The sequence below is a fragment of the Saxophila tyrrhenica genome, assembly GCF_035928015.1.
Source record: "Saxophila tyrrhenica strain CCFEE 5935 chromosome Unknown scaffold_22, whole genome shotgun sequence".
Classification (NCBI taxonomy): Eukaryota; Fungi; Ascomycota; class Dothideomycetes; order Mycosphaerellales; family Extremaceae; genus Saxophila; species Saxophila tyrrhenica.
This window is the reverse complement of record NW_027041754.1, coordinates 22,703-44,097: the sequence shown is the minus strand read 5'-3', so window position 1 is coordinate 44,097 and position 21,395 is coordinate 22,703. Positions and strand designations below refer to the sequence as shown.

At 55.7% G+C, this 21,395-nt stretch overlaps 9 protein-coding genes across 9 annotated transcripts; 6 read left to right on the top strand and 3 right to left on the bottom strand.

Moving 5' to 3' along the window:
- Positions 1-393: 393 nt before the first annotated feature.
- Positions 394-1,369, top strand: LTR77_010273 (uncharacterized protein; the record flags this gene model as incomplete). The annotated part of the gene is made up of 2 exons (XM_064807496.1): positions 394-559; positions 615-1,369. The coding sequence occupies 2 exons, from the start codon at positions 394-396 to the stop codon at positions 1,367-1,369; spliced, it is 921 nt and encodes a 306-aa protein (XP_064654243.1).
- Positions 1,370-2,259: 890 nt separating this feature from the next.
- Positions 2,260-3,177, bottom strand: LTR77_010272 (uncharacterized protein; the record flags this gene model as incomplete). Its single annotated transcript, XM_064807495.1, has 1 exon — positions 2,260-3,177. The coding sequence occupies one exon, from the start codon at positions 3,175-3,177 to the stop codon at positions 2,260-2,262; it is 918 nt and encodes a 305-aa protein (XP_064654242.1).
- An 882-nt stretch (positions 3,178-4,059) lies between these two features.
- Positions 4,060-6,399, top strand: YAP1 (DNA-binding transcription factor yap1; the record flags this gene model as incomplete). The annotated part of the gene is made up of 3 exons (XM_064807494.1): positions 4,060-4,611; positions 4,663-6,092; positions 6,147-6,399. 3 exons carry the CDS (start codon positions 4,060-4,062, stop codon positions 6,397-6,399), a joined length of 2,235 nt encoding a protein of 744 aa, XP_064654241.1.
- A 386-nt stretch (positions 6,400-6,785) lies between these two features.
- LTR77_010270 (uncharacterized protein) lies at positions 6,786-7,257 on the top strand (the record flags this gene model as incomplete). Its single annotated transcript, XM_064807493.1, has 3 exons — positions 6,786-6,900; positions 6,961-7,178; positions 7,234-7,257. The coding sequence occupies 3 exons, from the start codon at positions 6,786-6,788 to the stop codon at positions 7,255-7,257; spliced, it is 357 nt and encodes a 118-aa protein (XP_064654240.1).
- A 723-nt stretch (positions 7,258-7,980) lies between these two features.
- LTR77_010269 (uncharacterized protein) lies at positions 7,981-9,507 on the top strand (the record flags this gene model as incomplete). Its single annotated transcript, XM_064807492.1, has 2 exons — positions 7,981-8,390; positions 8,439-9,507. 2 exons carry the CDS (start codon positions 7,981-7,983, stop codon positions 9,505-9,507), a joined length of 1,479 nt encoding a protein of 492 aa, XP_064654239.1.
- Positions 9,508-9,990: 483 nt separating this feature from the next.
- On the bottom strand, positions 9,991-15,738 carry UFD4 (Ubiquitin fusion degradation protein 4; the record flags this gene model as incomplete). The annotated part of the gene is made up of 3 exons (XM_064807491.1): positions 9,991-10,187; positions 10,248-15,263; positions 15,315-15,738. 3 exons carry the CDS (start codon positions 15,736-15,738, stop codon positions 9,991-9,993), a joined length of 5,637 nt encoding a protein of 1,878 aa, XP_064654238.1.
- Positions 15,739-16,360: 622 nt separating this feature from the next.
- Positions 16,361-17,152, bottom strand: FMP52 (Protein fmp52, mitochondrial; the record flags this gene model as incomplete). Its single annotated transcript, XM_064807490.1, has 3 exons — positions 16,361-16,670; positions 16,723-17,057; positions 17,114-17,152. The coding sequence occupies 3 exons, from the start codon at positions 17,150-17,152 to the stop codon at positions 16,361-16,363; spliced, it is 684 nt and encodes a 227-aa protein (XP_064654237.1).
- A 510-nt stretch (positions 17,153-17,662) lies between these two features.
- On the top strand, positions 17,663-18,259 carry LTR77_010266 (uncharacterized protein; the record flags this gene model as incomplete). The annotated part of the gene is made up of 1 exon (XM_064807489.1): positions 17,663-18,259. One exon carries the CDS (start codon positions 17,663-17,665, stop codon positions 18,257-18,259), a length of 597 nt encoding a protein of 198 aa, XP_064654236.1.
- Positions 18,260-18,578: 319 nt separating this feature from the next.
- Positions 18,579-20,407, top strand: LTR77_010265 (uncharacterized protein; the record flags this gene model as incomplete). The annotated part of the gene is made up of 2 exons (XM_064807488.1): positions 18,579-19,053; positions 19,107-20,407. The coding sequence occupies 2 exons, from the start codon at positions 18,579-18,581 to the stop codon at positions 20,405-20,407; spliced, it is 1,776 nt and encodes a 591-aa protein (XP_064654235.1).
- Between the last annotated feature and the right edge of the window lie 988 nt (positions 20,408-21,395).

The window sequence follows — 21,395 nt, the reverse complement described above, 5'->3', positions numbered from 1 at the left end:
CATCATTGATCTCGAGGCAAGCTCCCATCGCCTACATCTAGCTGCTTCGACAATGTTTCCAGATTCGGCTAACCTTCTGCGCGTCAACGATCGGAGCAGCCGGAGTTCGGAAAATTCTACCTATATCGACCACCACACTTCATCTCTAGCAGCCAAAGGTAATCGCAGATAACATTAATACTGGGCGGTCCAAGTCTTCAGACATCTATGTTTTCGAAGGCATTTCTATCTTCGATTCAATTGCACCTTCAACATTTTTAAGTCCGTTTTTCATCGTCTCATTTCACGAGAAGATTAAAGAATACCTTTAAACATATGTACTAAAGCAAATTCCTTCGAAACAGCCAACGAGGCTATTATCGACAGACTTCGAGCAGAACAACTTGATCGACAATGTCCACCGACCGCGATGCCTTGACCTCTCGAGAGATCCCATTCATGAATCTCTCAAATGTCTCCGACCCAAATTGTCTTACGCACCCACCACGACCATTACCCAAGACGCTACCTGCAGCCGAACGAGCAGCAGCACGCTTCGCCGTGGAAGGCAATGTTGTCAGTCAGTCTTACCAGCCGCCAACCTCCCAATAATCTCCATACTGATCCTCCCACAGTAACCGGCGGCGCCGGCACCCTCGCTCTCTCCACCGCCCGCGCCCTCCTCGAACACGGCGCCACCGGCATCGCGCTCTGGGACCTCGAAACCACCCTCCGCTCCTCCCAATCCGCCATCCACAGCCTCGCCACCTCCTTCCCCAACGCACGCATCTTCGGCGTCAGCGCCGACGTCACCTCCAAGGACTCTATTGCCGAGGGCATCACTGCGACGGTCCAGACGTTGGGTTCTGTAGACCATCTGTTCTGCTTCGCTGGTATTGTTGGATGTTTTAACGCGATGGAGATGACGGAGACGCAGTGGAGGTCTACGCTGGATGTTAACACTACGGGCGCTTTTCTGACTGCACAGGCGTGCGCGAAGCAGATGGCGATTCAGCAGCGCGGATCGCCCGGTTGCAGCATCACGCTCACAGCGTCCATCTCTGGACATAGGGTCAACTTCCCGCAACCGCAGGCGGCGTATAATGTTTCTAAAGCCGCGCTCATCAGCCTCAAATCCTCCTTAGCCGCCGAATGGGCCGTTCATGGCATCAGAGTCAACAGCATCAGCCCTGGCTACATGGACACGGTCCTCAACGCCGGCGAAGGCAGGATCGCGGAGATGAGGCAGTCGTGGGCTGATCGGAATCCTATGGGCCGGATGGGGGCCGTAGGGGAGCTGGATGGGATTTGTGTTTTATTGGCATCGAGAGCCGGGAGTTATATGAATGGGGCAGACTTTGTGGTTGACGGAGGGGCCTGTTGCTTCTGAGTGGAGTCAAATAAAGGACACCGGCTAGCAATGAGTTTTGAACTTGGACAAGATGATTCAGAGATTTACAGGGAGATAAAAGATAGGTGTTGTCGTCTGCGGCTATGTAAAATCACTGGGTCCGCATTATCACAGCTTTTGCGCTGGAGTAGCATACAATGGCCACAGTTTCTGTAGTCAAAAAAACAACAACAACGACCATTACCGCCGCGAGCAGTCTTTCAACCAGTGTTTCACTTACTTCTACCACATCACTGCTTCTCATGTCGTGACAGCGTCTGGCGTACCTGAGCCCACAGGTACATGTAGGCAAAGCTATTCTGAGCTCCCATAGCTACTAGGTCGTACCACACACGAAGACTACCATCCCCTCCGCCGTTGTAGGCGAATTCGAAGTTTGCGAATCCTTGAGGCAGATTTACGTGCAACTGTGGTGGTGGCGTTTGGAAGCGGATGACAGCGAGTCAAAAACATCACGGGCTCTTGATTCATCACGTCTTCCACATCGATGATCAAACCGAAAATGACTGACCTGCTTTGGACTAGAAGAGGAACAAACTAGCCCCTTGATACCGTGAGAGAGGGGGCTTTCGGTGTTGTTGCTGGCCTAGCTCTGGCGAGAAACTTAGCATGTACAATTTCGAAGATGGGTACGGGGTACTTCTCAGTGCATGATCCTCATACTATACGCCTCGACCTCGCCACCTTCATGAGCATGCCTTGGCCTCCATCTTTGCAATGTCGGAAGCTTGCGCTCCCTGCCCGTCCGATTGATCAACTCGTGATACCTTCCTGTAGCGCATACTGCGACGCGCACCACCTTGAAGAACACCGATGCTGCCAAGCACTGAACCAAATATGCCATGCCATGCCATGCCATGCCGTCCCGCTCAATACTCCTCCCCTCCGCCGCTGCCGCCGCCGTACTTCCACGTCTTCCGCGCCTGATCCTTCTGCATCGGTTTACCTGATCCCGTGAATCCGACCCTCGCGTTCGGCAGATCCGGCGTGCGGAACTGACTCTCTTTGCCCAACTTTGACGACCCGAACCCCGTCTTCTTCGGCCCCGCCTTCTGGAAGTCCTGCCAGTTGCTCTTACCTTTCTCGAGCACCTTGTTGCCCTTCAGCTTCTTCGGCTCCGGCGCCATCCTCGTGGGCCCATCGCTGACCTTGCTCGGCTCACGCTTCTGTACGAGGGTCGGGTCAACTGATGGCGCTGCCGAGATGACACTCCCGTTCTGCGCTGGCTTTGGCGACGCTGGTGGCTGTACCGTTGGCGTGGAGACTGCTGGAGAGCCGTCAGCTTTGCGCTTCTTGCTGTTATCAATGAAGGCGCGAATCTCGTGCTTGCGCTTCGTCTCCGTGTTGCCGTAGCCTTTGAAGGTGACTTTGTATACTGGGTCGGTCGAGCTGCCGGTCTTGCTGACGATGGTCGCTTGGTACCACTGCTTGTCTTCTGCCCACTTGGCCATGACGGTGTCTTTGACGTTAAAGGTGGTCTGCTGCGCTTCGTCTGGCGGCGGAGGCGGGGCGTCCGGGGACTGTTTGCGGAACTTGGGATGCTTGCTCATGTCGTACTTTGGTGTGACTGCTGCATCGTCGCTCGGTGGTGGGGGAGGGGGTGCTGCCCTCTGTTCGACCTTCTTCGCTGCGATCTGGGCTTTGAGGTCGGCGATGGCTTCTTCCAGGACGGGGACGGTCTCGAGGGCGTCTTCTGAAGTCGGATCCAGCGCCAGCATTTCGTTGCATGTCTTGAGGTCGTCATATTGGCTGGCGAGCTCTGCCTCGAACTCGGCGAGTGTGCTCATCCTGGGCTTAGTTTGGCCTTCGCTGGGTGGACGGGGTGGTGTATATGCGTTGCGAGTTAATGTGTGTCGCTGTTCCGCTCGCAGAGTTCACCTCACTGTGTGGGAAGTTGCTTCAAGACTGCGAAGTCGCAGGTCATTGCGGAGGGAATGACTAATTCTAGCACGTGACTATCGACTTTATGTTGACCTCACCTAGCGAACAGCATGAATATACGGTGCTCAGCACATAGTTGCTTCGAACGTCTTTTCCTTTCGAGTTCTTCGTCGAGTAGCCGAGGCGGTGACTCCATATCAAACACATCTAGATGGACCATACAAATGGTCTAGAACACCAGGAGGAAAGGACTCGGACTTTTCACCGCTCCAGCCCCGACGCTTGCTGAGAAATCAACGTCGACCACACGATCGCGAGAGGCTTCCACAGGAGTCTCACAACACTGACATCCTGGCAAGGCTCTCCTGCGAGCCAGTCAATTGCTCCAATTGCTCTTCGCCCCCTCAATCCGCGCACTCCCACTGCTCCCAGGCACGGCGAGGTGGAGGCGGAGCCAATCTCACAGTGCAGGAGCTGGACCCTTCGCAGAGACTGCAATAGGCCAAGGTGTCAGACCAGAGTTTCGCTACCATTACGTCGTTGTTGTTCTTCAACCTCAACTGAACATCTTCCTCTCTGCTTGTTCCCCAGAAATTCACCAACGACGAGAGTAGACCGGAGGAGTGCTCAAGGGCGTAGCCAAAGGTGAGCTACCTTGTCCAATCTGTACCCCGCCGCAGCACTCGCACGCAAGAAGTCAGCCGCCCACGATCGCTTTCTAGCCGCACCCTTTTCTCACTTCATCAATCGCGCACTTCACATTTCCATCATTAACATTCGCGCTCGCAATGGTATTGTACCCCACCGCTGACGAGATCCGACAGCGACAAGAGAAGGTCGCATCAGCCAGAGCCTCCCTTCAGTCTATGGCCGGTCAGCAAGGCCAATCCTCCCAACAACGCGATCGATATCTCTCGCCGAACCAACAGGATCTTCTCCTCGCCGCACTGACCTCCCAAGCGGGCAAGAACACGCAGACTTCCGAACAGGTTGGGGACGAACGATTTGGAAATCCAGCAAAATCCGAGCCAGCCGCAACGATGACCAACACCAATGGCAACGGGCTCTACATGAGCCCGCAGCAAGCCGAGCTTGACAGCTTCAACGCGGACTACACTCCAGACCTCGACTACCTCGACGGCGACAATTTCGACTTTGAAGATGCCGATCTTGGTGGAGAGATGATTGGCGCTCTCCCAAGCGAGCTTCACGAGAAGAGGAAGATGTCGGAAGACGACGGAGATGAAGAGGAAGGTGACGCCAAGCGACAAGAGACCCAGGAAGGAGAGAAGAGCGCAAAGAAGCCTGGTCGGAAGCCTCTAACGAACGAGCCGACGACTGTAAGGATAGTCACTCAGAAGACACTTGACATGTACTAACTCATCTCACAGAAAAGAAAGGCCCAAAATCGAGCCGCTCAACGTGCATTCCGCGAGCGCAAGGAGAAGCACCTCAAAGACCTCGAGACCACGGTCACTGACCTCACCAAAGCGAAGGAAGCTGATAAGCATGAGAACGGCCTGCTCAAAGCTCAAATTGAGCGTCTTCAAATCGAGCTGCGAGAATACCGGAAGCGCCTGACATTGAATGGCGGATCCGGCGCCAACCGTTCTCCTCCGCTCTCCGGTACTGGCGCTCCAGGAAGGACCAACAGCGGGTCTCCAAATTATGGTGGTAGCGCTTTCAGCTTTGACTTTCCCAAGTTTGGCGCTCTCCCGGGCAGCCAGATCTTTGGCAACCAGAGCTACAACAACTCGAGCGGTAGTCTTGCACAGCGTGATAGTGTCACGCCGCCAATTACTCAGTCTCCTAGCAACAATGGAAGCTTCAGCGGCCCTTCAAACCGTCAGCAGTCGCAAGCACAGTCCCAATCGCAGTCGAGATCTGGCAGCACGGGTCGTAGCATGAGCCCACGGAGCGCATCTGCCTCCAACCATGCCAGTCCTTCGTCGCAGCCCGGAAACATCAATCCCGCCTTTACTACTTACAGCACCAACAACAACATGCACGGATTTGCCAGCACTCTTCCTCAGATGAACGGCAATGGGAACGATCCGTTTGGCGACCTTTTCAGCCCAAGCATTTTGAAGACGTCGAGTGTTGACAGCAATGGCAATTACTTCAACAACACTCCACAGACGAATGGATCAGCCAAGGTGGACAACTCTGGCGGTGGTGAGACGATAGCCGGCCTCAACCGAGTCTTCCAATTCAACAGCAACGGCAGCACGAGCGATAGTGCTTCGCCAAGCGCAAGCTCTGCAAGTCAGTGGAACGCCAACGCCAACAGCTCCTGCGACACTTCGCCTGAGCCATCCCACGATAGCCCCGCCAACAAATCCAAGGGCGCAGACACGTTCTACGACCAGAACGACGTGTCCAAGAATGGGTCTGGACAGCTCAACACCAATCAATCCTTCAACAACCAGCAGTTTGGTGACGGCGCCTACAATATGCCATCACTCGACACCTTTGATCCAGTGCTCTTTGGCGGCTACAGAGAGGACCAAGATCCTCTCCTCAACGGCGGTGATTTCACTGGAGGCTTCTTCGACGAAGCACTGAACCCCGCTCCTTTCGATTTGGGATCTCCCAGTAACCTCTTCGGCATTCTGCAGTCCCCGCAGCAGACGAACTCATCGCTCAATGCTCCCAGCGGCGCCGCGAATGCGCCAACACCCAGTAGGAACCTCATGGCTGAGATGGACAAGGCGAGGGACGGTGGAGATGATGACTACGGGCTTCCCGGCTGTGCGGGCAGTAGTCCTGCTCCCAGCAAGGCGACCGACAGTGGCAAGCTCATTAGCTGCAACAACATTTGGTAAGTTCAGACACTCCTACAGCCCGTGTATTACGCATTGCTAATAAACTGCAGGAACCAACTCCAATCCAACCCCGACTTTCAAGAAGGCAAATTCGACCTCGACGGCCTGTGCTCCGAACTGCGCGCCAAAGCCCGCTGCTCCGAGTCAGGCGTCATGGTCGACCAGCAGCATGTGGACGCCGCTCTGCGCAAGCTGGGCAAGAAGGATGATAAGACCGGCCAGAGCTTTGAGGCTCCAGCAGGGCTCATGTTTGAGCAGGAGAGCTGGGATAACGTGCTGAAGAGGCTTGGTGGTAGCGGCTAGATCGCAGTCACGGGGAGTATCGTGGACGGGGGTGTGCTATACGGGCGGTGTTGATGCTCCATACGGCGTCAAGGAAGAGGACTGCTCCGTGTTTGGGTTGGCGTTCGACGGAACAATTACGAAGGCAATTCTACGAGGACATCTGCGCGAAAGCTGGCTAGTTGAGTCTGTAAGCTATACAAGACCGCGATGACACAACTCCCTGCTTTTGTGACTCCAAGTCGCGGAGTCCATTCGTGCCTTGTTCAAGTAGACGTCCACGTGCTTTCGAAACTCGACGTTCAGACTGTGGCCCGTCGTTGGGCGTCGATACCGGACAGCCATTCTCTTGACCTACCTTCCTCGAGCTCTTTTGTCAACACTTAACCTTGACCACTTACTTCAATATGGCTCAGCCACCAAGAGAAAACCACGTCCGAGTAGGCGTCGGCGTCTTCGTCTTCAAAGACCATAATGATGCTCATTTCGTCCTGGGAAAGCGGAAGGCCAGTCTTGGTGCAGGTATCACATCATCATCTGCCAATCTCGAGCATCGGCAGCTCCAGCTAACACCAGTCCCAGGCACATACTCCCTGCCAGGCGGGCATCTGGAGTTCGGTGAGACGTTTGAGCAGTGCGCCGTGCGCGAGGTGAAGGAGGAAACGGGGCTGGAGATCGGGGAGGTGAGGTATCTGACTACGGTAGAGACGACGTGGGAGGAGGAGGGGAAGCAGTATGTCACTATCTTCATGGCTGGGTGTGCGAAGGCGGGGCACGATGGGGGTGAGGCGGTACCGCAGGTCGGTTCAGTTGATACCTTATGCAGTCGGAACGAGGGACAGCAGGCTGACATAGGGTCAAGGTTTTGGAGCCCGATAAGTGTGGGGGTTGGGAATGGAAGACGATCGAGGAGACGATATCGATCGGGCAAAGGGATCTGTTCAAGCCAATCTGGAGTCTGTGGGAACAACGGCCGACGATGATAACTGCACTAGAAGGGGGGTATGAAACTGCTGCTGGCCCTGACAGCTGAGATCCAGTCTATCATCTAATCGCATCAATCGGACGCCATGAGCACCCATAAGCTGGAGTGCTTCCGATCGGATGCACCTCCACGTCAGTTACTTTCGTACATGCTCCATGGTGTGCAAGACCATCGCCCAGAAATATACAATAGTCTCCCTCGGACGAGGGCTGTGCATGTTGGCACACCAGGCACATGTCTGCCTTGAGATCCTGTGGGCGTGAATGTGGTGGAGTCTTGGTGGACCAGATTCTTCGATTCATTATAGCCTCATTAAGAAGGGAAGAACAAATCAGCATCCGTCTGGAGATGTAGTGGAAATGTACTGCGTTAAAGGATTGGTGGTAATGTTGTACCTTAGCTGTTGTTGTAAATGGTCCAAAGGCGATCTGCCGCTCCTTCCTATTAGGGCGGTCTGCGGGGCTAGCATTGGAGAAGTACATAGATCCCGAGGTGCAGCTTGATGCAGATGACGAGCGGACTTGAGCTTGTTTGAGGCTGCTGTCGCTGCTGTCTCCGACTACGCTCGACGACGTCCACGATCCCTTAGTTCTTTCTCCATTCACGTGTGCACAGCTATGGCAGCCATCCGCGTCGCTCCCACGCGAGCCCAACGAGCCGTCAAACTCCTCCGCACCATCAACTCCGGCACGAGCTCATGTCCGTGCCACTCCAACCCGGCACACCACCACCATGGCCCCGTCAACCCCTTCGCTGGGCGTAAGCGGTCGCTGGCCACGCCCGTGGACATGAGCCAGCAGAAAGAGTACGCGTTCGAGATGGCGGCGTCGTCGATCAGGTTTGGACCTGGTGTGACGAAGGAGGTGGGGATGGACTTTAAGAACATGGGTGCGAAGAAGGTCATGGTTGTTACGGACGGGACGGTGCAGAAGCTGGATGCTATGAAGCAGGTGCAAGAAGGATTGGAGCGTGAGGGTATCCCGTATGAGGTCTACAGCAAGTCAAGGGTGGAACCCAAGGACTATTCGTATGTCTCCAAACTCCGGATCATTTGCAAGGTCTAACAGTCACGCAGCATTCGAGAAGCAATCGACTTTGCGAAGCCATACCAACCAGACGCTTTTCTGGCAGTAGGAGGCGGAAGTGTGATTGATACGGCAAAGCTAATGAACCTCTACACCACATTCCCCGAAGCTGAATTCCTCGACTTCGTAAACGCTCCGTTAGGCAAAGGCAAGCCCATCACCGCAAAGCTGAAGCCTCTCATCGCCGTCCCTACCACCGCTGGCACTGGCTCTGAAACCACCGGAACCGCCATCTTCGACCTCGTCGATAAGAAGGCTAAGACCGGCATCGCGCATCGTAACCTCAAGCCCACGCTCGGTATCTGCGACCCCATCAACACCCGCACAATGCCTTCCGCCGTCCACGCCTCCTCCGGTCTCGACGTACTCTGCCACAGCTTAGAATCCTGGACCGCTATCCCCTACAACGAGCGAGTTCCACGTCCAACCAACCCAATCAACCGACCAGCCTACCAAGGCGCCAACCCCATCTCCGACATCTTCTCCCTCCAAGCCCTGCGCGATACGATCAAGTACCTCCCACGCGCGGTCAAGGATCCCGATGACTGGGAAGCTCAGAGCAAGATGCTGCTCGCCGCTACTCTCGCCGGCGTCGGTTTCGGCAACGCAGGCGTGCATCTCTGCCACGGCATGTCCTATCCCATATCCTCGCAGAACCCGGGCTACCAGCACTCGGGCTACTTGGTCGACTCACCCATCATCCCGCACGGTGTCTCTGTCGCCGTGACCGCACCAGCCGTCTTCCGCTTCACGGGCGCCTCGAATCCGGAACGCCATTTGCAAGCTGCAGAGTGCTTCGGCGTGGACATCAGCAACGTCAAGAAGGAATCGGCCGGTGAAGTGCTGAGTGAGGCGCTTGCAAACTTCTTGGTCGGGCTCGGAGACCAGCCGAGAGGACTGAAGGCACTGGGCTTCAACAACGGCCACGTGAATGGTTTGGTGGAGGGCACGATTCCGCAGGCGAGAGTGTTGATGTTGGCGCCGAATCTGGATACGAGCGGTGGGCAGGAGGAGAGGGAGCAGTTGACGGGGTTGTTTGAGGAGGCTATGGAGTATTAAGCATCGTGGAGGTGTGCACAAAATGTATTGCAAGCTGAATTTGCAAATTATGTATCGGCTGTTCATTGGACACACATGACGCTGGTCACTGGACATTCAATATCAGACACCCAGCGTAGGGGTGAGCATTCACAGTGCTGCTGTACCTGTTGAAAAGGTGCACATTCAGAGCTGATCGACCGCAATTTCTACGAGCGTCAATAGTCACGAACGTCGGAGAGGCACGTCGAAAGCACATTTCGTTCCAGGGGATTCATCAGTCTCAGAGACTACCTAATTCATATCGACATGTTCCCCATTAATCTATCTCATCGCTGGCCGTTCAGGCGTCCACATGCACCAGTCCTTTCCGCCCCAACACCCAAGCAAATGCAGCCACATCCCTTCCCAGCGCGCAGCCAGGGGAAACACTCATACTCCGATAGAACCATGCTTCTCTTCCTTCCACACACACAAACCACCCCAAAGCGAGCAGCAAGAACGCTAAGAAAGATGGAAAGCGCCCTGGCCCTCCCTGATCGCGACACCGAGCTTGTTCTTCATGATGTCAAAGGTGCTGTAGTCCGGCATCTTGAGGTAGTTGACGCAAGTCATGACGCTGGGCAAGTAGTCGTCCGACGTGTATGGCGGCTCGCTGGGCTTGCAGACGACGGTGAACATTGGCGTGAGCGATTTGAAGCCTAGAAACACAGGGTCAGCATGGATGCAATGGGAAATGAGGGTGGGAGATTGAGGCTCACCTCCAATCGGCAGCTTCGGACTGCCCGTAACGAACTGCAAGAAGTCGCGCTTCTGCGCTGGCTCGAGCTCCGACATGACTTGCAGCAGGTTGCGGACGCTCTTGCTGTCGAGGTTGTAGCCGTGGTCAGCCTTGATAGAGTCCATCAGCGTCTCCAAGGACCAGTCTTCTTCGACACGGCCGAAGAGCATGACGAGCTCGTCAGGCGTGAAGGCCCTAAGCGCCGTGTATGGGAAGACTTGCGAGAAGCCAGCGCGGAAAGCGTCGACTTGACGCTGAACACCGGCGCCCAGAGTGAAGTTGATGACCCGCTTGATGTAGTCTTCGACGTTGTCGAGCGTGACGTCCATCTGCTGACCTCCCGGGCAGAGCTCGATGTTGTTGTAGCCGGGTAGCGTGGAGTCCAGGCCCATGTCCTCGATGCGAGCATCATTGATGCGGATCTGCGAGATCTTCATGGTCTTCTGAGCATCGCTGAGGGTGGCGGTGTCCTCGATGCGCTGCTTGGCCGTGACGTATTTCTTCAGCACCTTGAGCGAGCGCGCCAGGTCCTGGTCGACAGCAGCGACAGCGCCGAGAGAAGGTGTCACAGCAGACTGCCCATCACCAACGCGGAAGAAGTTCGGGTTGAAGGACACATCAATGATGCGGGAGTCGAGCATAGAGCGAGCGACAAACTTGCCCAGCATCTTGAAGAGGTGCAACACCTTCTGCCCGCTCTCGCTCTTCGAGACAGCCTCGTCCATAGGAGCCGGGAAGAGTCCGCGGCGACCGAAGGCAAACTCCTTGACGCCGTCAGACTCATTCTCACGCCACATCTTGGTCTTCTTCTTGGAGAACTCCTTCGAGACCGTGGAGTAGAATTCCAAAGTTGGTCCAAGTCCAGTGCCGACCTCTTCAAAGTACTCAACTTCCAGTATGCTTGGTGATTGGCCATAGAGCTCCATGACCTTCATAGCAGACTCCAAGATGCGATTGCGAGAGATGCGAACCTTCTGGCGCTGAGCGCGGCCAAGGAACGGCCGCTCATCGCGATGGCGCCTGCTGTCGTTCGTGCTCTGCTCGTTCTGCCAGCGAGACATAGAGCGTGAGTAGCCAAACGATGTCGACTGCAAGAAAAGGTGGCGGGTTTCGAAGGGGAAGAGGAAAGGGTACAGGCGAGCCAGATCCTCAGACCAGTTCGGCAGGCACTGGCTGGCGACGATGAGAGGCTCTTCCAGCTGCCTGTTCAGCTTGGCAGTGAGCTTGGTGTTGACGAATTGGGAGAGCGGCTCAGAGTTGAGAGTGACCGTGGTCTTGTGCTCTGCCAAAACATCCTCGAGGTTGTTGTTCAGCTCGTGGAGGATGCTCATCAAACGCAGGATGTTCGAAGTGATCGGATGCTTGTCGAGCGAAGGTGGGAGGCCGGACTCAGAGAGTGCTTGCTCTGGTGCTGGGCTCAACGAGCTACGCTCAGCAGGAGGCGGGCCTTGTACACGCTTGAACTTGATGGTGTGTGTCGAGTGCCAGATGCTCCGCCCCGCAAACTCCTCACCATTGGCATTGTTGAAGTGGCAAGCTCGGTAGATGGTCGTCTCGCTCGTGATCGGCTGATCGTTGACGCTGAATTCGATGTGCCAGTCCTGCGGTGTTTGCAACGCGGCAGCGTACGAGGCGGGGCGCGAGGATGATGTTGGTGTCGATAGCATCTCCCGTGCCGCCAAAAGCCGTGCCGTGGCTGACATACGCTCACGCGCGGTGGGTGTTGCGGCTGGGGTATTGCCAGAAGGCGTGCCGACGCGTGCTCCGTCTTCAGTACGAGCAGTGACCTTGCCACTGTTCCCTGCTTCGATGTTGACAGCCGTTGGATCAGGAAGGTCTTGCTCCAAGCCACCTTCTTCGAGATCACCGATGAGAGCATCCATCTCAGCCTCAACGTCCTCGTCTTCTTCATCCGTGAGAGTGGTCTCATCAGCGCACTCGAGCGCCTCTTGCGAGTCTTCTGGCTCTTGAGTCACCGCTGGCGTCTCTTCGACGGGCGGCGCAGCGGGTGCAGTCTGGCCAGAGCGCTTCCTGGACGACCTGCGCAGACTACTGGGCTCTTCGGGCTTCGCGTTCTCACCTGGAGTAGCGGTGTCCGTCTTCGAGCCCTTAGACTTGGACTGCTTCTTCGACGCACTTCTAGTGGGCAGCGAGCTTCCAAGGCTTGGAACCGATGGTGGCGGCGGGCCACCGGGACCGCCTCGGCCTGACATGGCAGCTGCGTATGCGGCCATCGAGCCTGGAAAGTCGCGGGAGCGGGCTCCACGCGGGCGGTCTGACATGCTGAGACGCGGACGCAAGTAGTCATCCAAAGCCTTGAACGTCGCAATGGCATGAATCGCGACCATGATATTCCGGTAAGGACGGGCAATGCCAGAGTCATCGTCCGCGACCAGCTTGAGGCGAAGCTGCTTCGCAAGCATTGACGCTGCGCTGTTCCTGTTGCTTTCGAAGGCGTTGTGGCCCACGGTGACGACCTCAAAGTGCTCGGAGCGACTGAGTAAGTCCTGTAGCTTCAGAATGAGCACACTGAAAGCTGTCGATGGAGACTTGGCATCACCAGTCGCCAAGTTTGTGGTGTTCAGCGTGGTCATGAACACTTCCAGAAAGTCAGAGCGAGCTATGGTCGCACACTGCTCATTGCTGGCGTTGAAAACATCCAGCAAGGCGTCCACGATCCCAGAGCCCATCAATTCGTAGCTCGTAATGCTCTCCAGCGCATTACCGTCGAAGTACTTCACCAGACGTCGGAATAATGCAATCCCGTCGGGGTGGTGAACACCATCATAGCATGCACGAAGATCGGAGGCAAGGCCGACGAGATCCTCCAGAACCAACGTAGCTTTGGCCTTCAGCTCCTCGTTGCCGCCGGTGCCGTGAGCTTCGACGAATTGCTTTGCACGCATCGTGATGATATCCTGCATATCCAAGATGCGATGACCTTGCTGTGGGGAGGGCAGCTCGGAATCGTCAGATCGATCGTCACCATCACCATCACCTTCTCGGTCCTCGTCATCTTCACCACCTTCATCATCGTCCTCTTCTCGACGGGCAGCATCTTCGTCGGCATCCTGCTCGCCCTCTTCATCAGATTCATGCGGAACGATGTCGACGTCGATGGTCTCGGGCTCCTCATCGGCCATCTCCTCATCATGCTGCTCCAGCACTTCGACATCAGCCACCGTCGGAGCAGTCATGTCAGGCTTCGGCATGTCCGCCGTCGAAGCATCTGACTTAAGTTCCCGCTCCGCAAGCTTGTTGATCTCAGCCATGACACCCTCACGGTAGAACTGCGGCCGGTAGATGGCTTCCAGCCTCTTCAGGAGGAGCTCGGCAGCTTGGAGAGCGAATGTCACGAGGCTGTGATTCTCCTGCTGCGTTAGGATGGCCGCCAGGTGTGAGGCGTATGTGACGCCTTGTAAGGACTCTTCCAGGATCTCGGTCTCAAAGTTCGAAAGCATCTTAAGCTGAGCCGTCAACACCTTCTGCCGCACACTGAGATTCACAGTGCTAGTGTATGCATGCATGAGCGTGGGAAAAAGGATGATGGCAAAGCGCTTGACCTCCTGGGGACACTTCTTGAGCAACTCGACCCGCTTGTCGTTCGGCGACGTCTTAGATCGCGTCGACATCGAGACGTTGTCGGATACAGCGTAGCCTGCATCGTGGAGCTCATCCAGGAAGGTCAAGCCATCTCTGGAAACGGTGGGAAGGAGCTCGCAGATGACGTTTAGAGTCTCGAAGATCTGCTCGCGGGGTGTACGGATAACGGCCTGCATGATGATGTTCTTGTCGATTTGCGAGGCTGCGTTGTCAGTGCTAGCCGGTGCCGAGACTCCGGTGAGGATCTGGTAGAGCGTGTCCACGACGTTCATCTTCAGCAGCTCGACTGACAGACGTGGGCTGGCGCGCGATGTGATCGAGAGCGACCGCAAGAACTGAGTATGGATGTTCGAGCCAATCAAGTTGGTAGAGCCAGGTAGCAGCAGACGTAGGACGGCCTTGAGCAACTCTGGGCTGACAAGTTCTTCCAGCTTCGACTCGTTGTACTTGAAGCTGTCGATGACCCGGCACACGCAGAGCGAGGCCTGCTCGACCACCTTCTGGTCACTGCTTGCAAGTGTGTTGAGCAGGATCGGCATGACATCGCGGACTGTTGGAAAGGACTCTTCAGGTATGTTCCGGCAGCAATTCGCCGCTGTGGTCACGGCTGTCCTCTGAGTGCTGGTGGCGAAAAAGTCGAGGTATGTCAGACACGCGGTGAGACCACCCTCGCGAACGATGGATGATGGGAACTCAACAGAGATCTTCTCCAGAGTACTAAGCGCCTGCTCAGCAAGGTCGATGAAGTGGATCTCGAGCAGCTTTTGGCACAGCACCGGTACTGCGTTTCCGTAGACGACACTGGTGGTGGACGCAGGTAACGCCTCCATCATGTTGGCAATGCAGCGGCATGCGAGAAGCATGATTTCGGGATTCTCCTCGCCGGTGAAGTCGTTTGGCTGCATCAAAGTAACGAGCTCCTTGACGTACTGGTCAGGAGCGAAATGGCCAGCGAGGTTGTCTTCGTTAGAGACGAGTAGAAGCTCCGAGAGCTCGGTGAGGGCGATGAGCTGAACCGATGAGTCTTTGCTGCGGAGCTGCTCCAGCAGACCTCGCAGACGTGAGCTTGTACCGGCCATCATGCCGCTCAGAGCTCGTAGACTGCTGGACAGGCCACCAGGACCTCCACCCAAGCGGCCAAGGTAGCCACTCATGAACGGATCATCCCTCTCCATCGCGTCCAACTCGTCTTCTGTGAAGCGTCGTGGTGGGTCATCGGTACCATCAGCACCACCGCCAGTGTCTGGGTTCTCCTCCTCATCCTCGGGCTCGTCATCCTGTGGCTCGCCCGCCTTCTCGTCAACATCCGTCATCTGCACATCCTGGCCCTTCTTCGCGCTCTTCTTCGTCTTCTTGGAGCTTGACGCTGCCGCTGGTGCTGCTTGTGAAGGGTCTGGTAATACGTTAGCATTCGTACTCGCTTCTTGCGCCCCGCCAAGCGCACCTTCTTTGCTGCTCTTCCTTCTGCTCGACTTGCGGCGTGAAGAGTCACGTGGCGCCTGCTGTGGTGACGTCTCTCCAGATGTGCCCGAGGATGGTCTAGAAGAGTCAGCAGCTGAGGAGGAGCCTTGCTCAGCCAGGTGGGCGTGTGCGTACCCGCCACTTGACATAGCCGCTGCGGTGCTCTTCCTGCCGCCCTTCTTCTTTGCCTCGCGTGCTGGCTGGTCGGGCGTCTGCACCTCCTCGTCCCCACGTGCTCTCTTACTGCTGCGGGTTTCGCGTTGCGTGGGCGGGGAGGCTTCTGTTGGTGCCTTGCGTTTTCTGCTGGTGGTGGGTGCGGGCGGAGGGTCGGTGGTGGATGGAGGTGAGGTTTGGTCGTTGGATAGAGATTGCCTTGCGGCGGAGGCGCGCGTGAGTCTTTCAGACATGGATGGTCAGCAAGAATGTCGTGGCTGCTGATTTGTTGAGGTTGTGTGAGGTGGGTGTGTGTGTGTCAAGGTGGTAAGAAGTTGAAGACTCCGCAAGCATGGACTTTCGGAGGTGACTGCCGCTGCTCACTCAAAATTGCAAGGCATCGGCGGGGTCTCAAGCGGAGGCGGGAATATGGCACAGAGGGGGTAGGGTCGTGGAGCTTGATTGAAGATTGGATCGTACCTGCTGCTTTCTGAGGTGTCGTGCGTTCTGAATCCACCGCTATACATGGCCCATCCTTAAGCGAGCCGGTGACGGGAGCGGCCTTCTCGTGCGATTCAAGTGAAGAGTGGGAGAAGAAAGTGGTGAATTGGAGGCTCCCAAGTCACTGATGAAGTGCTCGTAGCAGGCCGTCTCTGCTCGGAGGAACACGTCGGAGGCAGAAGGGCAAGGATGTCCATGGCCAATCACCACTCTCGCTCGCGCCTTCCTTATCCAGCCAGACATTGGTTGCAGGTGAATGCAGGCAGGACATGAACCAGGAGTTTGCAATCTCGAGGTGCTCTACATTACAAGTACAGTATTGCTATCTACTTGCATATCATGACTTCAACACCCGTAGCAGAACTTCCTCCCCGTTCAGTCCTTCCACTCCGTCCTCCCCAATCTCACAACATCCGCCTGTCCAAGCAGTCGGAACTTCTCCTCCTGCTTGCCCTCCATACAGTCCAAGCCAGCCCTGACCGCAGCCTTTGCGACGACATCCGCATCCTGCGCCCAGAAGTCCTTCAGCCGGTTGCCACTGATGGCTCCTGCGCCTGCGGCAATCTTTCGGAACACCATCTCGCCGAACCGGCTCTCGTTCCTGTTCCCTACAAGCAGCCCTGGCCTGAGGACGACGAGATGATCAAAGTCGAGCGCTTTGACGGCTTCTTCGAGCTCACCTTTCCTGTTTGCAAATTCAGTCCACGAGGTGCCTTTCAAAGATCATTCTTGCGTACATCTTCGGATACCCAAGCGAGGATGAGGCGCTTGCACCGGTGGACGATATCAGCACATAATGCTTCGTGCCAGCTTCCTTGGCTGCCTTTGCCAGCTCAAGATTAAGATCGTAATCGATCTTGCGTTGATTTTCGAACCCGCCGGCTGCTCCTCTGGTGGTGCCCAGAGCTGAGATGAATAGTTCGGCACCTGATGGGAATTGAGATGGCCATGATGAGGTATCCTTCGAGACAAGTGGCTTGAGCTTCTCGCTGATGGGTAGGTCTTTCCGTGAGTATGCGTAGATGGTGTTGAAGTGCGGGTGTTTGGAGAGCACGGTGTAGATGTTAGATCCCTACCGTATGTTTAGTGCTTGTAGGCTGTGGCCATGTCCAAGTAGAGTCATCTCACCACCAAGCCCGTGCTGCCTACGAGACAGACTGTTGCCATGTTTAGGAGCCTTTGCGGTGCACAGGGACCGGGCCCTTCGAAGCAGCCGAGATTCCCTCGAATTCCACGAAATAACCTTAGACTTGGGAGTCAGGACAACTGGCACCGATAAGTCTGGATGTCGAATGGGAGGATTGTGTGCATGTATTTGTAGGAAGAAAGGTGAACGGGCGTTGGAGAGAGATGCATTGTACGTACGGGGCAGCTGCCGGCCGATGCGGCCCTGGTCCTTCCTTCTTACGGCCCTATCAAGATAACCACCTTCCGGACGACATGTGCATTAGCGATAATCGACCTTGATGAGCGGTGGACTTCGAAGACAGATGTGGCCTGAGACTTGAAGCAAGCGACCTTTTGCCACCTGCGCTCGTCTGCTCGTCCACAACACTGCCAGAACTTTCAGCGATCGTACTGGACATATCCACCACAATCCCACCAACACTCTGCCCGCTGGAGTCGTCGCGTGAGACATTTCTCATAACGCGGATCGCACTGTCCTCCTGGCGCATCATGCTGAATACCAGAGCCCTCGGAGAGGTCTTCAAAAAGCACAGCGATGACCGCCTCTACAAGCGCTGGTATCTGATGACCCCAAACGGTACCCTCCTCGCTTACAGGCAGCCGGCAGACATTTCAGACTTGCGTATGAACACCGCAAAGGCCGCTATCGTCTGGCAGGAACACCAAACTCCGCAGCGGTCTGAGTCCGCTACTGAGGATGACACTACCAAGGCCTCAATGCCCACCCTCTTGCGAACACTGACCGTGGAGGCGGAGTCTGGAAACACCATCATTCGCAAGATCCAGCCACAAATGCTTCTTGTTCTCGAAGGCGGCGTGCCGCCACGAAAGCGCACCTTTGAGCCTCGAGTCACACCCGAAGGACCAGGCGATGCGCCATATCCAACAGGCGCTGCTCAGCAGGCGGATTCCACACTTAATTCCTCTGCATCCTCAGTGGCAGAAAGCACGAAAAGCAGTGTCGTGCCTGGAGGCGTACTGGGCCTGCAGAGACGAAAGCTAGATGTGCTCGCCGCCATGATCGCGCAGAGTTTCGAGCAGACAGCATTTCGCATGCCTGATGAAGGGTCTACGAAGTACTTCTAGCCAACATCAAATGCGCTGCCCTACGCCTCAGGCGACCCAGGTGCTCTTCTTCAACCAGTGGCTCCACGTCTTTAGCCTGTGGGGCGTGGAGAGCAAACGCGGGGCTGGGGTTGAGCTGGCTGCATGTCGTGGTCTCTTGCTTTGCTGGACCTGTCATTGCTTGTGCGAAATACTTTTTCGCACACAGTAATATGTTGACAGACTGCTAGAAGACGATATCCTACCGCGGTTATTGCCACATCACGATCAGACCTACGCCGTGCTTGGAGCACCGTCCTACCCTACAGTGGCCGCTTATACACAGCACTAGGCCCTCACAATGGCTGAGACTAACGGGCATACCTCGAGACCTAGGGTCCTGATACCGGAGAAGGTTTCTCCGGATGGTCTTCGTCTGCTGCAGGAGACACTCGACGTTGACGAGAAGAAAGGTCTCACGCCGGATGAACTGAAAGACATCATTGGCGAGTATGACGCTCTCATCGTCCGCTCGGAGACCAAGGTGAACGCCCAACTGCTCGCCGCTGGCAAGAGACTCAAAGTTGTTGCTCGGGCAGGCGTGGGTGTGGACAATGTCGACCTGGAAGCGGCCACGAAGCTTGGCGTGATCGTGGTTAACTCACCACAAGGTAACATCAATGCTGCAGCTGAACATACCATTGCTCTCCTTATGGCTGTTGCTCGGAATGTTGGAAGCGCCTCTGTCAGTATCAAGAGCGGCAAGTGGGAGCGCAGCAAGCTCGTGGGAGTTGAGGTCAAAGGCAAGACGCTTTGCGTGCTCGGACTCGGCAAGGGTGTGTACCTTCCCTCTTTCTTTACACATGACCTCCCCGCTCACGATGCATAGTCGGCCTCACGGTTGCTCGAGCGGCCGGCGGATTAGGCATGAACCTCATGGCCTTCGATCCATACGCCAATCCTTCGCTTGCCGCATCAGCCAACGTTGAGCTGGTGTCGAGCATGGACGAATTGTTGGAGCAAGCAGACTTCTTGACGATCCATACGCCAATGATCGCCTCGACGAAGGGTATCATCGGCGCCTCAGAACTCTCGAAGATGAAGAAAACTGCACGAATCTTGAACGTTGCACGTGGCGGCATCGTCGATGAAAAGTCCCTTCTGGAAGCAATCGAGGCTGGGACTATCGCTGGAGCAGGTCTCGATGTCTTCACCGCAGAGCCACCGCAGCCAGGCGACACGGCGTCGAAGCTAATTGAGCATCCCAGCGTGGTCGCAACACCCCATCTCGGTGCCTCCACTGTAGAGGCACAGGAAAATGTCTCCATCGATGTCTGCACACAGGTCATTTCCATCCTCTCCGGTCAGCTGCCACGCTCCGCGGTCAACGCTCCCATTATCCTTCCGGAAGAGTACCGTACGCTTCAGCCATTTGTCACCCTGTTAGAGAAGATGGGTAGCCTGTACACCCAGCACTTCGGGCAGAACAACTCAACACAACGCTTGCGGACCACCTTCGAGCTGGTATATGAAGGCACGCTTGCTTCGACCAATAACACGAAACCTCTCTTCGCCTCTCTCGTGAAAGGCCTTGTCTCACCGGTGACCAGCACAGACAGCCTCAACATCAACATCGTCAACGCCGAGCTCGTGGCAAAAGAACGCGGCATCCTCATATCCGAGTCCAAGAGCCGCGAGAACCTGGAACAGGAAGGCTATTCTGCCTCCGTCACGCTCAAAGTGAGGCTGGACCCCCGCTCGCCCTCTGCTTCTCGCCGTGGCAATCCCATCGAAGGCGAACAGTCATCACAACGCAAGACGAAGATCCAAGACCAGATCATCACGGGTTTTGTGGTCAACAATCAGCCATATATCTCTCGTCTAGGCCGCTTCTCATGCCAATTCGTGCCCACCGGAACCTTACTGATCTGTAGAAACTACGACGAGCCTGGCAAGATCGGCGTAGTCGGCGAAAGACTGGGCAAGGCTGGTGTGAACATCCGCTTCATGAGTGTGGCGCCGATCGAACAAAACGGCAATAATGGTGGCGGGCTTACAGTCGACGGGCACGAAGCGAAGGAGAATGAAGCTCTAATGATTCTGGGCGTGGATAAGCCCGTGGATGAGGAGGTGAGGAAGAGTCTGATTGCTGGGGATGGCGTGGTGGAGGCCAGTGTGGTGTTGCTGTGAGCACTTGGAGCTTGATGCTTTTCTTTTGGTCTGAGGTTCAACCTCTTCGGGCATGGCGGGCTGGCGGTGGGAGGGGTAATGGTATGGTTCCGGAACTGCTCAACCAGACACTTTTTAGTAGAACTTAAAACTCGCCACAAGGGCTTCGACGAAACTGCAGTCACGAGCTCCGACTTGTCGTCTCCGTGCAAGCCAATGGCCTGGCGCTTTTGCTTTTGGAACCTCGTCACTTTCATCGAACCCCCCCAGGCTCCCTCATGCAGGTCGTCCACATTCTTCCTTCGTGGCGTTGCTGACTATTGCTCGTCGCTGCCCGTGAGAGCATGAACTACGTCGGACCTATTATGTTGCTGTTGGGCTGGTAACTTTGGCAACAACTCACCGTCAGATGCATCCTGACCTTGTCGAGAGAGCCTCTGGAGTCACCATCCATGATTAGATTCCGTACGCTGAACGATCCAGTACTCGCCTCGTGAGCGCTGACACTAAGGTTGCTAGCAACGACGTAGACTCGTAGATTCCACTATGCCGTTCGTAGGTTGTGCCCCGAGGATGGTGGCGACTCTTTTTGGTTGTTAGGACACATCGGTGCAGAAGAGATAGGTTGTTGGATGTGGGTGCACTACGGTCACCAGTATGCTCGAGTCAGAGCGGCGGATTGCCAGGGAGTCGAGCGAGGTTTCAAGAGGGAACTCGTGTACGAGTACTGGTTCCAGAGGAAAGGCGGAAATTGAGGGTGCGGCAGCCATGAAAAGGCTGAAGATAATACAAGCCAAAGAGACGCATCTTGAGTAGAAGAGCATTATGGGGACTGCTGGAGGGCCGTCGTCCCTGCGGTTGTTGGACTTTTGCTGATGTTGTTCTCGTGCCGCCGCATTCTTGCAATGATACAGGAAATGTGCCACTTACGCTTGGGTTGAGCCTTGGGATACGGGTGCTTAAACATGCCTTGGAGATCAGTCCACATGGCGATCTGCGCTATATTGTC